The following is a 17,246-nucleotide window of genomic DNA, read 5'->3' as shown; positions in this document are numbered from 1 at the left end:
GAGATACTGGGTGCACTCTAAAAACACATCCTTGTATGTTCATAGTATTTTCTTGGCAGCATAATTGGCTGGTGAAACTAATATTTACAGCAGATTGTAGAGTATTTTTAAACAACATGCAAATCGGTGCTTGTTATTCAAGTTAGTACCTAGCAGTGATGGTGTATAGTTAAAGGTTTAAACTCTTTTACTGGCAAATCTGGTTTTTGTCAATTTGATGTTCTTGAATTTCTAATGCAGCAACCAGACCATAACATTTTCTCATTTTATTACAATTATTCTCCACATAAAGACTAATTGTCAAAATTTTACAGTACCGAATTTCTAAAATGAAAGATTAGACAAAAATGTTCTGGACATTAATAGTGAATCATTTTTCCACAATAGTGCAAAAAACAAATAAAAAAAAATATGTGTTCTATATTTAAAATATCTTACTAGCTAGTATATGAAACTTTAGCTGACAATTAGGCTGAGCTTTATCTTTAATTCGATACACTAAAATAAATAGTAATATACAGTTGTGGTTAGATACAGTATATATATAAAAACATAAAAGCACAAGAAAACGTTTACTTTTAACATTACTTTTGTGTGGTATTTAACAGTGAGCTAGCAATTTTATCCATGTTTTACTCAATGTATATCTTAGCAGCTTCATTTAGTGTAATCTGTGCAATGGCTTTCATATGAAATAAAATAAAGGCTAGCTTTCAAATCTTACCTTACAATGCTCAGCTTTTCCTGCTTTTTTTAACTTGTATTAACACAAAATAGAACTGAAGCTGTGCACCCAAAACTTGATTGACAATATAATGTAATAAAACCTGAAAAATGTTAACTGCACAAGGTCCCTTTGCTGCTTCAGGGGAAAAAAAATCATCACCCGGTTTTAGTAAAGTTAACTGTAAGACACTGTACACTTTATTGTGTTTTTACAATGCAATTACTGCAGTGTTATTGTAGCTTTACAGTAAGGTAATTGGATCTATGACAATCTAGCAGTAATGTAAATATGTTCTCAGAATTCCACTCAGGCTACTGAAAAACTGTAAAAAACTTGTACAGAATATGTTTTTTACATTCAATACAAATTTCACAATAATGCTAGGCAATTATTATATATACAATATAATAATAATAATAATAATAATAATAATAATAATAATAATATAATATTATATTATTATTTAATAATAATAATAATAATAATATTATTATTATTATTATATTGTATATAATAATAATAATCATAATCATAATAATAATAATATAATATTATTATTATTATAACAATTAGTATTAATTATTATTGCTCTTTTTGTAGATTAAAGGTCAGTATCATCAACAGAACCAGGGATGAACTGATAGTGATGATAGCAGTCACACACAACCATAAAATAAGAAAATCATCACTGTATTTGGAGCTATATGGATGCCTTATTTTCACATGAGAATCACATTACTATAATAATGAACAATCCTATATTATGATAAATACATACAATTGCAAATGAATCATGTGTGCAATAAGACAATCATTACATTAGTTTGTGTAATTGTCAACCAAGGTTTCTTTTAAATGGTATTAATTTTTTTACTGAATTGTGATTCTTATTCTTATTCAAGAAGGTTCATTATAACTAAATTGAACACATAATAAAACAATCAAAAGGCATGTGGTTATGGAAAACAATCAATCTGACCTACGCTATTATTTATTATCTACCACATTTTATTTCTTGTTTTATTTTATAAATTTTATTTGCTATTTGTCCATGGTTAATTTGTTTTAATTTGATACAAGAAAGAGCAAAGTTCTTAAATTTGAAAAATTTGCCATTATCGAAAAACCTATTGTTACAAAACATTGCACTGGAGACTCCTTCCATGTTAACATTTGCTTGCGGAAAAACTCAAAATAACACTTTCTGAACAAACAGACATTATCAAGTTTAAATGGGTTCAGAAACCTCATGTGTACATATATGTATATATATATTTGATTTATTTTCCACCAGTTTAGCATAATGCAAACTGTATATATATATATATATATATATATATATATATATATATATATATATATATATATATATATATATATATATATATATATTTATATGTACAAATATTTACACCTGCAGTTTCTAAAACCATTTCAATGTATATACACACACAGAAAATATGAAATTGTGTAAAAGAAATGAACAAGTCAGCTCTACATTCTTCCAAATAGAAAAATCCAGCATGTTTCACTGTGGAAAAGGTATATACAATGTAGCTTTGATCATTTATTCTCAACAATCTGCTTTAATACTTTGTTCAAACTGTGAAACTAGAAGTAGAGCAAAAGTGTTACTTTAGTGCTCTGTGATTTACAGCTCTGTAGTAAATGATCGACAGAGTGTTTATTAAAATAACCAGGTTCAAAAGGTTCATGACTGCGGTCATCCAGGACAACTCTTATACTAAACTTCAATACTAAACTATAGCTCGCTCCAGCAGGGAGTCGTAAAACCGTTTGCTTAACGTGTCCAAACAAGACTTCTCTTTCTCAGTAAGTGCGAAATGAAGGCAAAGGTCACAGCCGTGTCGTGCCATGTATTCCTGCGAAACTGACCATAGTCAACTTCATCTGCTATTATAGAGCTGAAGGACAATCATTTCTAATGATAAGAATTATACCATAGGTAACAAATTGGAAACAGAAGCAAGTTAGATGTTCAAATTTTAACAAAAATGTAACATTTATCAGAATCATCATATGAATATGATAATAATAATGGAAAAGTGCATGCACACACACACACACACACACACACACACACACACACACACACACACACACACACACACATACACACACTTGCACCTACGATTTTACTGTGATACATAGAGTGGAGCCACACAAGGTAAAGTATAACAGACATCCGATTCATTTCACTTAATCTCCCATCGCTCATGCAGGCAAGCACACATCCGTCTGATTACAAATCAACTGAGCGCAAGGTAAAAATGATCGAATGATCCTCCTCCAAATGTTTCCCAGAAATATAACTGATAATCAGCAAGGAAAGACACACACACACACACACACACACACACACACACACACACACACACACACACACAATATAGGTTTGTGACATCATATTGGTATGTGCTTTTTGAACATCTGATTTCCACATTTAGTCTCCATTGGATGTTATAATAACCGCCATTCTTATAGTCAAATGTTCCATTGTTTTTGTGGAGAGTTGTGTTTATTCATCCCAAATATTATTATATTTATCCCAGGAGATCTTCCACTCCAACCCATATAAAGCATATCTTCAAGGAGCTGGCTTTGTGTACAGGGGCAGTGTCATCCTTGAACAGGTTTGGGTCTCCTAGATCAAGCGAAGGAAAGTTTTCTTTCTACTGCTTCCAAAGACGTCTGATACACCGGTCCAGTTGTATAATAATACAAATAAAATTAATCTACAAATGAAATGTGTGTGTGTGTGTGTGTGTGTGTGTGTGTGTGTGTGTGTGTGTGTGTGTGTGTGTGTGTGTGTGTGTGTGGTAGTGTAACAGCAGGGCTACAAATGCACTACAAGAGAAGGTGAGAAGTGAGTTAATCAGAAACTATTGTGCTTCGAAAATGTGATGGAAAAAAAATTATTTACCTACTTTTGTCTCTCTTTCTCTCACACACACACACACACACACACACACACACACACACACACGAAAAATAAACACACACACACACACACACACACACACACACACAAACACACACAGCTGAAGACTTTCGGTGTTTGAGATTGATAATTAGACCATAACTCAAATGAGGTAAAGTTAAATGACAAATAAATGATGCAGAAGGTTGATATATTACTGCATTTCTGAATTAGAATCTTAAAAACTGAACCAGGTTAAGATCATTTTAAAAACATTTATATGACAATAATTTAAAAAGAAACTTAGCCCTGAACTTATAGGAATTTTACCATGGATTGTAGAATAGTGAAACATTGCATTTTTAGGGGTGTGTGTGTGTGTGTGTGTGTGTGTGTGTGTGTGTGTGTGTGTGTGTGTGTGTGTGTGTGTGTGTGTGTGTGTGTGTGTGTGTGTGTGTAGTGTAACAGCAGGGCTACAAATGCACTACAAGAGAAGGTGAGAAGTGAGTTAATCAGAAACTATTGTGCTTCAAAATGTGATGGAAAAAAATTATTTACCTACTTTTGTCTCTCTTTCTCACACACACACACACACACACACACACACACACACACACACGAAAAATAAACACACACACACACACACACACACACACACACAAACACACACAGCTGAAGACTTTCGGTGTTTGAGATTGATAATTAGACCATAACTCAAATGAGGTAAAGTTAAATGACAAATAAATGATGCAGAAGGTTGATATATTACTGCATTTCTGAATTAGAATCTTAAAAACTGAACCAGGTTAAGATCATTTTTAAAAACATTTATATGACAATAATTTAAAAAAGAAACTTAGCCCTGAACTTATAGGAATTTTACCATGGATTGTAGAATAGTGAAACATTGCATTTTTAGGGGTGTGTGTGTGTGTGTGTGTGTGTGTGTGTGTGTGTGTGTGTGTGAGTGAGTGTGAGAGAGAAAGTGTGAGAGAGGGAGAGACCTTTTTAGACTTACTTGTAGGTTACAAGTTGTAAGCACTGTGGATTTTTCCTTTTTGGTCAGCTCTCAGATAAAAAACCAACAACGATGATTTGTACGAATGAACAAACCACTGGTGCTTTTCCAGAAAATTAAGATCAATCTGATCAATTAAGAACAGAGAATTTATTATTTATCTAGTCAAATATGATATATTAGTCATTTTACTCATTGTAATAATGTAAATATTTAGGCAAATCAAATAATAAACCTCTTTTATTACATGCACAAATGTGTTGATTTATTCCCCAAACTTTATTTCTCTTTCCTTTAATTTTTGAAAAATGGCATTTCCATGACTTTTGTCTTTTATTTGTGATTATTCATTAGCGTCATCTATATCAAAATTGCGTGAATATTGTATCCTATTTATAGATACACAATTTGAGTGTGCGTCAGTCTACTGATGTTATTAATACTCCTAACAACTAGAGGGCGCACCAAGATCAAAAATAATCACACACAACCCTGCAGTACAGATATTACTGAAGATATTATTAAATATTAGCTAAATTAAAACCTCCAATACATTAGTCGTTTACCTCACAGCATATATGAGAGTATTTTTTATCATCCATGTGTGTATATGTGTGAGGTTTTGTGTAGGTTAATCAATACATAATGACATCATACAGTCATAAATCTTTATTGTAATATCAAGTAGGACATTTTTGATGAACTGGAAAGTATTTCTTTTGTATATGAGGTTGTATAATTGTGCGACTCAAAGTAAAGCATAATCCCAAAGTTATAGCTGTGAGGTAAAGCGGTACATGTGAAGTAAAGGAGTGTAAGATTATTTTGTCCCTCTGAAACTTTATTTCACATTATTTTCTACATAAATAAGTGAGATAAAGTACTCTGTGCAAAGTGTAGCACAAAGAGATTTGATTGAATTACTGATTTAAAGTTATACATCTACAGCATAATATCATATATTAGAAAAGAGAGTATTTTCCATGGAAGTATGAGGTAAATGTTGTGAGGTAAAATGTTGAATATCGACTTCATTCATGTGAAACAGTAAAGTGAGATAAAAAAAAAAAAAAAAAAAAATATATATATATATATATATATATATATATATATATATATATATATATATATATATGCAAACATTTTTCATGATTGTATGAAGTAAAAAGGTTAAATATGAGATTATTCTGTGTGAACGTGTGAGGAAAAGCACAACAAATGAGTTTTATTCAGTTCTGTGAGGTAAAATTGTGTGAATGTGTGGGGTAAAACATTGAATATAAGATTATTCTATGTAAATATATGAGATAAAGTAAGACTTTTGCAATATTGTGCTAAATGGTGTGAGATAAAATGATTCTTAGCGCCTAAATGAGGTAAAATTATGAATCCAAAAGTATTTTGTGTGAGCGTATGAGACTAAGGAGTAAATATGAATGCAATTTGTGTGAGGCACAATGTGGAGTTTTTTGGATGAAAGTAAGAAGTAAATGAATAAATATTGAGACAATGAGAGTGTGACCATAAATGTATGCAAAGTGGTCCGAGGTAAAATAGGGGCTATAAGAGCATTTTGTGAATGTTTGCAAGCTAAACTCAGATTTTACACAAAAATAAACACATATTTACTTATACACACATAGATATAAAACACAAATGATGTTGTCAAGGAGAGTAAATGAACACAAAAAAATTCCCCTCATGAATAGTCCAACTCCTCTCTCCCTCCATTCTCCAGTGAACCTCTTTCAGATGTTTGGCTGAAATCGATCCTGAGGAACGCCATCAATGTAGAAGAGATGTTGCCAGATCGAATAAAACTGACCGATCCTATATTTAAGAATAAACACGATCTTCTCAACGGGAGATTTCCTAATCCACTAAACTGTAGTATAGTTGCGAGAGTCGTTTTTGCTTTTCCAAACTAAAAGTATTAGTTATGGTTTCAGTCCATGCTTCGCCCATTTCACAGTCAAAACCGAGTTCTTATTTCCTGGCTAGGCCTTCACTCAGGGGAAATGTTCACGATTCAAGACTTGGGGTTATTGGGCATTTTGGAGCAAAATGAGCACCTAATTTCTGTCTGTACGATTACCACAGAGGATCATTTTGATAAATTGCCCCTGTACTGACAAGAAATACAGAAAACCCATTCACTTGAAAAATCTATTATTATAAAAGTCAGAGAACAAACATAAAAAACTACAACTGAGATTTTTAGGGTTCAAAATTGCTGGCTTTTTTTGTAGTTAATTTTGGTGCCGTCTTATCACCTTTGTTGGCCACCCACACTTCCACCATCACATATAAACCCTCCCTTATATAAACTGTACATAAGATAACACATTGACAGTGAGAGATAAGGAAGTATATACTAATATGTTTACACTTATTCAGTCTTGGAGGTCAGACGTTCTCAGAGGACATGTTTCTATAACGTCTGGTTTTTAGATATCAGGGGGAAAAGTGTGTAGGTGATGTTACATGCTAACAACATTACTGCTAATCGACAGTGGTCTAACCTTGGAGGACGTTCTTCATGCCAGACATGTGTGCATGCACACACACACACACACACACACACACACACACACACACAGAGAAAAGTCAGAGGTCAATTGTTGGTGGATGCTTCTGGAGTTTTCGGCAGAGCTTCCAGAAGCCTCCGTCACACCAGCCCGCAGAGACTTTACGAGCTGAAAAACTCTTCTGACACTAATCACCACACACACACACACACACACACACACACACACACACACACACACACACACACACACACACAATTATCTCCTCTTCCCCACCACACACAAACTCATCACCCTCCTCTGTCAGCTCAAGGCGATGTGAAAATGAAATAAACGCTAAAAGAACAAGGATCGAGGGGGAAAATCTATATTTTTTCATGTCAGGCCTTCGTTTTGATCAAACCTCCATGGAGTCGGAATGGTAGCAATTTCACGTCAAGGTTACACATCAAGACTCATTTATCCACCTCCTCTCTAGCTCTCTCTTTCTTTATTTCACTCTTTTTTCAGTCTCACACTCACACACACACCCAGCTTAGACTCTGCTTCCTCTTATCTTTTCAGGAATAAGGGAGATCAGTTTTGTCTCTCTTTAGTGCTCTCTCACTCACACACAAGCACTGTATTATTGCTGATAATTCTCCACCTAATTAAAAGAGCTGAAAAGGAAACACCTCGGGGCCTGCTTTTATAGGAAAATAATCAATGACACAGGGAAGTAGGTTACATTTATCACCACCTAATGTTGACTAGCTTTCTAAAAAGGCATGTCCCGATGTACAAAACAATATTTCCAAACAGCAACTAGCTGATTGCGATATTTAATTAATTCACAAATCATTTTTATTTATTTATTTATAGTAACATTTCAATGTTATCAATTTAATCTAATATAACTATTCTCTTTTCAAAATTTGGGAATTTACAAAAGTACAATTTAGCCTAATCAATCAATCTATTAAACAATCAGTCAAGTCAACCAATCAATCAATCAAACATAAAAATGAATGTACCACAGCATGACTCTCCATTCTGATTGGTCAAAAGGTGTTGATTTATTTTCTGTCACAGATACGACAAAACATTATCTTATAATCAAGAAAAACTTCCTGTTTCAATCCCTGGCACAGGAGACTCCTTCCAAAACTGTTGAATTATTTTTATTCTGTAGCAGTATTTTATTGCGTATAATGCACCTTTCGAATGTCTATTTCCAAACAGCTATTAGCTGATGATTGAAATAATTACAACAAAAATGAAATTTCATTTGCTTTTTATTTTTTATCCATTTATAGTTAAATTGTAACGTTAATAAATCTGATCGAACTATTCGCTTTTCAAGATGGTAATTTTGCGAATTTACAAACGTACGAATTAGCTATATTAATCAATCAATCAATCAAGGTTTTAAACAAACATAAAAATGAATGTACCACAGCATAATTCTCAATTCTTATTGGGCAATAGGTGTTAAAAACGTTGTCTTGTTATTACGCAAAATACTCCTTCCAAAACGGCATCATTATTCTTATTGGCTGTATTCAATACAGACTGCACACCACCCTAATCCGTGTGAATGAGCTGTTACTATAGAAATCAGAACATTTCAGAACGAGTGCATTAACATAAACCTGTTGTTTGGATGACAATCAGATTTGAGAAATCGCCAGCTATAAAAATAGCCAAGGTCTTTAGTTCAGTTTTGGCCTCCATTAAACCCAAGAGCTAAAAAAAAAGAAGATATCAAATCCGTGTCTAATATGACAAAAAAAAAAAAAGTAGTTTAAAAGTCATGTTTAACTTACTGAATATTTTTTATCATGACCTTAATCCAGAATATTGAAGAAGACAAAGGATCAAGATGCCTGAGAAGTTCCACACCATGTAGACATGCCAGTGGTTAGCTTAGCGTGCCATGAAAGTTACCGTATAAAAACGCACATGTGCTTTTAAATCAAGATGGACAGGCTAATGCAGCACAGAATCATGTGTTTATTAAAGGGTTTGTGCACACACTGAACGGGATCTGTTTGATATTCTGGCTGGGCGTCCAGTGATCCGTGATAACCTCAGTATTTAAGCATGACCTGGAGGAGAGACAAAGGTGCAGGAGATTCAGGTGATGGATTGCTAACATTCCATTATTGTTATTTGTGGTTTATTTAGAAGTTGTTTTTCACATAGACGTCAAACTGTCTATAGAAATACAAGATTAGCGGCCATTTTGAACTCACTATTGGACCATTTTCTGAAGCGCTGACACTTATTCAAGTGCTTTCATCTCATTATAAAGAGACACTCTTGTTTTTGTTAAGCATGGTCATTCAGATGGACAGCCAGTTTGCTTGCTAGATAGTTAGCTGGAAAACCTGGTAGACAGACATACAGCTATATAGCTAGCTACCTAGCCAGATAGATAGACAAATGTACTTTATTAATCCAGAAAAGGGACTTTCTAAAACAGGCTTTAACTAACTTTTAACTTTAACTAGCAGACTCCATTCCGATTGGTCAGACTTTTCATATAATAGTAGTGCAGCTACAATTTTAACTGCAGCCTTAAATTTTTATCACTGCTTCTTAAGACATTAAGGTTTTTAATGCAGCAACTCAAGTCTAAGAATCACCTCATCCAGCCAGTCGTTGAAGGCAGATGTGCGCGTGAACACCGTAGGTTTCTTCAGTTCGTTACAGTTGGTGGCCCACACGAAACTGGTGACGCCCTGAACATACCATTTACCATCTTTCCCCTTACAGTTCAGAGGGCCTCCAGAGTCTCCCTAAAGAGAGAGAGAGAGAGAGAGAGAGAGAGAGAGAGAGAGATGGATAGATGGGGCCACAGAAGATAAAGGATAATAAAAGCCGTAGACAGGAAGGAAAAAAGAGATGAACAAACAAATGATATTGACTGAAAGAAAAATAGGAACAAAGAATATATAGTAATATATAATATATATATATAATTATAATATATAATAGTAATATATATATAATATAGTATTCTGACACACATCAATTATTAGGTGTGTGTGTGTTTGTAGAGTGTACAGTTGTGTAGTATTTAGGGATGTTTATGAATATACTTACACTGCAGCTAGCACGAATGTCTCCTCCTGCACACACCATCGTCGTTTTCACATTTTTACCCCACCAGTCGCTCTGACTACACACACTGTACTCCACCACCGGCAACATAGCCTGTTGCAGCTTATCAGGTATAGGGCCATGGGCTATGACACACACACACACACACACACACACACACACACACACACACACACACACACACACATTACAACCTTATACAATTTAGCTACCTTTCTAGCAGTATAAAGTAGCTAATTAACCACCAAGGTAGCTATCTTAGACTAGCTAGTTTCTTAACTAGCTTATCTTACTATCTTAGTTTGCAAAACGTTATCCTCCATCTTTGTTTTTCTAGATTTTTCCACAACACTTTTCCACGTGTGTTTATGTATAGACTTACTGTAGAGATCACCCCAACCAGAGATATAGCAGGGAGTGTCATGGGGCAGGATTTCTCCAGCAGGAGGAATGCAGGCTGTCTGAACACTCGGACTGAGAAGAGGAGCTTTATCCATCTTCAACAGAGCAATGTCATTACTGTAACACACACAAACTCACTTTAGGGGTTTCAGAATAAAGAGGTGGGTGAATACTTTTACAACTTACAGTATATGAACAAATATTTTTGGACACCTGACCACTCTTCTGGGAAGATGTTTCACTAGATTTTGTGGAGATTTGTGGAGATTTATTTAGCCACAAGAGTGTAAATTCAGATACTGATGTAGGTGAGGTGAGGAGGCCTGAGGTGCAGGAGGTCTTCCACACACTTACAATGTATAGCAGGAGGTCTTCCACACACTTCCAACCCATGGAAAGCATATCTTCATGGAGTTCTGTACAGGGTTATTGTCATTCTGGAACAGGTTTCAGTCTCCTAGTTTAAGTGAAGGATAAATTGCATGCTCCTGCTTCTAAAGACGTTCAATACAATTGTGTGCCTTCGAGTTTATGGAGCCAGTTTGAGGAAGAATTTGCACATATGGATGGAAAATTCCATAGTGTCCATAGTGTATTTTGTGCAGGTTTCTTTGTTTACATTTACGATTTATAATCCTAATTATGTTATTTTAGTTTGAACTTGCTAGTAAATGCTAGTAATAAATCTATGATATTTTTTCCACTGAAGGACTTCAGCATCATTTTGGACCTCATGTAACACGTATATAATTTCGAATGGTTTGGCACTTGAATTAGTGCTGTAAAATTTGAATTATTTTTACAGTGACATTTAATGAAGAAGACTTGCCAACCCTCAGATCCTCTAACACTAGGCATGCACACCAACACTTTAAACATGACAATGCTCTTACCAGCCTTAACAAGCTTCCCAACTAGCCTGTCTAGCTTATCTTGGCATATAGATCGAATTTGTGATGATTAGTAATGCATTTGCTCTTCTAGCTAGCTAGCGATTATCATATACTTTCATTTCAAGAACTTTAAATCTGCAGCATTTTGGGCCTAAAAACCAGTGTATAGGGTTTGACTGGGTTTGGCCCTTGTAGATTCTAAATTGTTTTGACATTATGACATTTTGTGAAGGAGACCTGGCAACCCTGCAATTCTGGAAACCGCACTTTTGTATGCAAAAAAGCATCATTTGTTCTACATAGCTCTAACTTACCCGCAAGCCACACATTCGATGTTCCATTTCGGATGGACGACGATGCGGAGGATGTCTCGGATCTGCTCTCCGTCCTCCTGCACGCTGAGATCATGCTTTCCCAGGACAATGCGATAAATATCACCTGGGCTATATGCAGAAACACAATACACACACACACACACACACACACACCACACACACACGCACACAGATGGTGGTCATACAGTTTTGTAAAGCATATTGAATAACCATAATCATTAATATTATATTTCCCCTCAGAAACTGCTGTGTTCGTTCAGGTACTAGCCAACTCTGTGGTCGCCCTTATTTTCTGTGTGGGGTCTGGCAGCAACACTGGAGCTGTAACTAGACCCAGTGTGAATAAAAGATGCTCGGTACCGGGTGGCTGTTTCACTCAGACGCACTCGACTAGATGACCATTTAACCACAATCACCAAAAAAAAAAATAGAAAACTCTGGAACTCAGAAGTTGTTCCCTTCAGCTACTAGCCGTATCATGTTCACATCACTTATCTGCCCCAAGTTCATGTAGTTTGGTCCAAAACTCCCAGTCCAATACCGAACACTGTGTTTATTTCATCATTTAATAAAAAACTAACTTTTTCAACGAATATTTCTTATAATTTCCACATACAAGTCTGAGTAAGCAGAAGAAATCTTTATTGACTGAACGCAGTCCTTCACAGTTGCAATTATAGGCATTGTTTAATCAAATAAAGTGTTGTATAAATAAGGCAAGTTACTCATTTCGATATAAAGTACAGTTTGCTGTATATGACAACATATATTAGCCATATATCACATCATCTCACCCAGTATTGGATATTAATTTTTGAGTGTAAATGGATGATTTTGAACCTAGAGCTGAAGTCAAGACAAGTCCAAGAGTAGGATTAGCCAAGATCAAGTCAAGCCTGAGTCTTAAGGAGGACATGATCTAGTAAAGATTTTGAGTAAAGACCAAAAACCACCAAATTCTAAGCAGAGCCATGACTTTACTATCCAGCTTCATTTGTGTATTTGAGCCAACAATTAGCTTGCTTCTTTTACTTGGAAGGACAAAACAAACAGGCATAACATGGTATAGCAGGTGAAGTCAGTGGCCATCCATGTGGATGTTACTTTGACATGTACCACCTACCGAAGCATTGTTGCAGACCATGTACACCCTTACATAAAAACGAAACACAAATTCCCTTATGGCTGTGGCCTTTCATTAGGTTTATGCACCCTTCCACAAAGCAAAAATGGTTCAGGAATGGTTTGAGGAGCACAGCATGAAGTTTAAGGTGCAGACTTGGCCTCCAAATTCCCCAGATTTCAATCCAATCAAGCATCTGTCTGATGTGCTGGACAAACAAGTCCGATCCATAGAGGCCCCACCTCACAACGTACAGGGTTTAAAGGATCTGCTGCTAACAACTTGGTGCCAGATACCACTGCACAACCTAGGGGTGTACTGGAGTCCATGCCTCGATGGGTCAGGGCTGATTTGGCAGCAAATGGGGGACCAACACAATATTAGGCAGGTGGTTATAATGTAATGCCTGATTGGTGTATAACACCTCAAAGAAGCCTACAACCTCTTACAAATTGAAGGTACCCAAAATGTGTTTTCACTCAAGTAGACAATGGTTAGAAAAGTGAACATTGTGCAGAAACACACAGGCAAAAAACCTACCAAAAAACTAGTTCACAAACTACTAATGTAGACCAAAATCCAGGTCCAGAGTGGGACATTAGGTTCTCGAGAGCATCTCATTGAATTAGCATTGAAACTTCTGTATTCTGAGTGGCTAGTTCTGAATCATCCAAAATTTTGGGTTTTGTTCATGATTTTTTCCACAGAAGTGATGAACTATAAAATGAAAACTCTAAATATATATAGAATATCTCCCAAACTAGATTGATTTCTTATGACAAACCCAGATTTTTGGACAATCTGTCTTCACTTACAAGATACAATGTCCAGCTGTCAGAACCCAGCGTGGAGCTATTAGAGTCCCGCCACAGGTATGATACCAGCGGCTGCCATGTTTATACTGGAGTGAGATCTGCATACACACACACACACACACACACACACACACACACACACACACACACACAATCACAAAGTGTTCCATTCAAAATTTTATGCAAAATAAATCTAAACGAAATCTTTAAATAAATTATGCAAACTCTCATTTACGTCTGATGTAAAAAGATGTGAAAAGTAATCTCACTAGTGAATAAAGCATGTCCATCGTACCTAACATTTATTTTGTAAATATTGTCTCAAACCGGTCACACTGCCATTCAGCTACATCCCAGAATGTAACTATCACGATTTAGAATGTCTGACCCAACATTGCGGTCATGTATATTTACATTGTCAATTTTGTTCATACAGAGTTCTCTCATTCATTCACATCTGATAGAAAAGTTTATAAAAAAAACAATAGTTTCCACAATCTGTACTTGCAGCTATATGCTATTTAACTATTTTCCAAAACCTGTCAGTATTTTTTTTTTCGTTTTAATTTACCAAAACACCTACATGAAAAAGTTTAAACATTAGTTATGTATAGCTTTCAAAGTCATCTTGCTTTTTCAATACACTTTCTGAAATAAAAACTAATAAGCTAATAAGCTAGCTAAGTAGTTTCTAAAACGGTATTTTCATTTTAATTTTACATTTGCCAACATACTGAGAAAAAAATGCTAATAAAATTTTTGTCATGTTTTTTTCACAGTCACTTTGTTATACATGGCTGTGTAGACAAGTTTGCCAAGACACGCAACAAAAATGCTGATAAAAAGCTCTATGTCCAGTTATAAATTTGTGTTGAGGTTAGCTGTTGCTTTAAGTTAGCTAAATATTTTTTTTCTAAAGCTTAAGGTCTGTATTATTATTCGACAGATAAATATGTCTTATTTTCAAATGCATTTTGAGCATAGGTAAACTGAACTTGTGAGAAGAAAAAGAAATTGTTTTCCAAGCTAATGGATTAGCAAAGTTGCAGAAGCACCTGCCAGGGCCAGCTGTGAGGCCTGGCTTCTTCTCCGTTCACGACTCTGCCCGGAAGCGGCTCAATCTCAGGAGTGCCACATCCATAGGCTAATGGAAAGACACACACACACACACACACACACACACACACACACACACACACACACACAATTAATATATATTTCATACTGAAAGAAAAGCATTTGACATACATGCAAAAAAATGATGTCACACCGATACCTTATTGTGTATCCCCCAAAAAATTGTCCTAATGCTAAAACAATGTAAGGAGACGACAATCATTCTGTACATCTAGCTCCTTCTATAACTAACAAATTGCATGAAATAGCAAAACGATTTAAATCAAAACCAAGGCCAGAATTTTGATAAAATGTGTATCTCCAGCTGGTTCCACACTCACCATAAGCTGCTACGAGCATAAAAAACGCCAAGCGTGTTAGCATGGTGTGTATTTGTGTGTCAGTGTGGACACCTGGCATCCAGCTTATATAGCAGCCCATGACCTTCAGGCATTAAAGATATAGTTTTTCCACAACCCTTTATATGATTCACTTGCTGTAGATGTAGTCAGTTAGACGAAATGTTCTTTGTTGAAGGTTTTCTGTGTGGTTTTGTACTATAGATACGAATCGGATTTAGAGAACAGGAAAGAAAAGAGCTACCAGTTTTGTGAAATAAATTTGTCTTGAGGTTAGCTGTTGCTTTAAGGCAGGTAAAGTGCTGGTTTATCAGCGCTGGTCATTGATACGTGCTGGGAAGAATCTCAGTACACACACGTGTGAACAGAGTGGTGTGAAATACAGATATTCACACCTCACAAAAAAGCTAATCATAATGCTAATGATGTCTTTGTTAATTATTCACATTTAGCAAGCCACCTCATGATGGACTGTTATGCTAGCTGTTATGTAAATGCTGTCCTGGTAACAATAAATATGTTTTCTAGCTAATAATTGGGTAACGCTAAATTGGGCCACCAACAGGTAGCAGCTTAAGCAAATACCTTCACATGGTATGTGTTTTTTTTTTTTTGGTTGTTCAACATTAAATGTAGCTTTCAATATATGGACAAAAGTATAGGGACACCTGATTATTTCAGCCATATGAGCTTCTTCCACAAACTGTTACCTCACAGTTGGAGACATACAATTGTATCGGACGTAATTGGAGGACCGTATGCTCATATGCACTGTAGAAATGTTTGAAATGGGATGGAAATGTGTGGAAGATCTCCTGCTATACCCTAATGAACACTGACTGCACCTCAGGCCTCCTCACCTCACCTCAGTATCTGATCCTTCTAACACCCTTGTGGATGAATGAGCACAAATCTCCAGAAAAATCTAGTGGAACATCTTCAAGAAGAAGCAGAAGAGTTAAATATGGAATGAAATACAAAAATATATATATTTTGGTCACTTCATTTTTATTGAGATTGTTTAATTGGCGTTTATTTGTTTCAATATATTTGTATAGATTTGTAAAAAAATGTATTTACTCTTTAATTCTTATTCTTTACATTTTTTATTTGATTTTACGTCACACACCATTTTTTAAAAGCATTTTATATCGTAATGTATATGTGTAAGTGTTAAATAAAATGTGAATTTATAGCTGTATCAAGTGGACGTTGTAGGACTTTTGTGTCAGTGAAGAATACCTCAATGCGGATAAATGAATGAATAGTAAAGAAGGGGTTAAATGTGAAAGACAGACAGATAGATAGAGCCAGATGCAGACATGGAGCCTGTCCAGGACTGACAGTGCCACTGACACACTCACACAGGCGTGACTGCAGAATCGCCCTAGCTGGCTTTTACTCAAGAGCAACAGTCCTGTAACAACTTTTCCTGCGTTAATAAATAACCACACCATCCTCCAGCTTTGCACCGAGTCTCTTTCTGTCTACGCCATTCTGCCCTTCTCTCTTTCTCCCTCTCTCTTCTCTGACAGTTTTCTTCTCTCCAGGGGAGAATTACAGTTCTCAGAGAAACAAGAGTGCTCTCATAAATCCCCGGTTTAAAGAGGCACAGCGAATTGACATTTGGCCAAACAGCTAAACGGCTCTGTTTGTTTTTTTGGGCCGCGTTCGGCCAATTCACCACGCCAAATATTTGGTGGTCTGATTTACGCAGCAGACATATGTGTCGTGTTTGCATAAGCGTCGTGGGACACGGGGGCACAGCCGTGCAATGCCAATTTGCTCGGGGACATACTGTCCATGTTGTCCTGCATAATACAAATAAAAAAACGATTTCATTTAAGGAATACAAAATCTCTCCCCAGGTGGAAATAAAGCACT

The 17,246-nt window shown here is 35.6% G+C and overlaps 1 protein-coding gene across 1 annotated transcript; it reads right to left on the bottom strand.

Moving 5' to 3' along the window:
- Positions 1 to 9,186: 9,186 nt before the first annotated feature.
- Positions 9,187 to 15,459, bottom strand: LOC124398669 (proproteinase E-like). The gene is made up of 8 exons (XM_046868906.1): positions 15,345 to 15,459; positions 14,943 to 15,031; positions 13,888 to 13,985; positions 11,929 to 12,057; positions 10,702 to 10,838; positions 10,302 to 10,444; positions 9,842 to 9,994; positions 9,187 to 9,301 (listed from the first exon to the last, which is right to left on the bottom strand). Exons 1-8 carry the CDS (start codon positions 15,442 to 15,444, stop codon positions 9,284 to 9,286), a joined length of 867 nt encoding a protein of 288 aa, XP_046724862.1. The 5' UTR covers positions 15,445 to 15,459; the 3' UTR covers positions 9,187 to 9,283.
- Positions 15,460 to 17,246: the final 1,787 nt, after the last annotated feature.

The sequence above is a fragment of the Silurus meridionalis genome, chromosome 16 (genome assembly GCF_014805685.1).
Source record: "Silurus meridionalis isolate SWU-2019-XX chromosome 16, ASM1480568v1, whole genome shotgun sequence".
In the NCBI taxonomy this organism is placed as follows: domain Eukaryota; kingdom Metazoa; phylum Chordata; class Actinopteri; order Siluriformes; family Siluridae; genus Silurus; species Silurus meridionalis.
This window is presented reverse-complemented; position numbering and strand designations above follow the sequence as displayed.

Excerpts from the sequence above, each read along its gene's own strand:
- LOC124398669 (XM_046868906.1), bottom strand. The coding sequence starts at position 15,444 with ATGGGCTGCTATATAAGCTGGATGCCAGGTGTCCACACTGACACACAA. Across the intron at positions 13,986-14,942 it reads CTCACAGCTGGCCCTGGCAG|ATCTCACTCCAGTATAAACA; the intron begins GTGCTTCTGCAA and ends GTGTGTATGCAG. Across the intron at positions 9,995-10,301 it reads ACATTCGTGCTAGCTGCAGT|GGAGACTCTGGAGGCCCTCT; the intron begins GTAAGTATATTC and ends CTCTCTCTTTAG.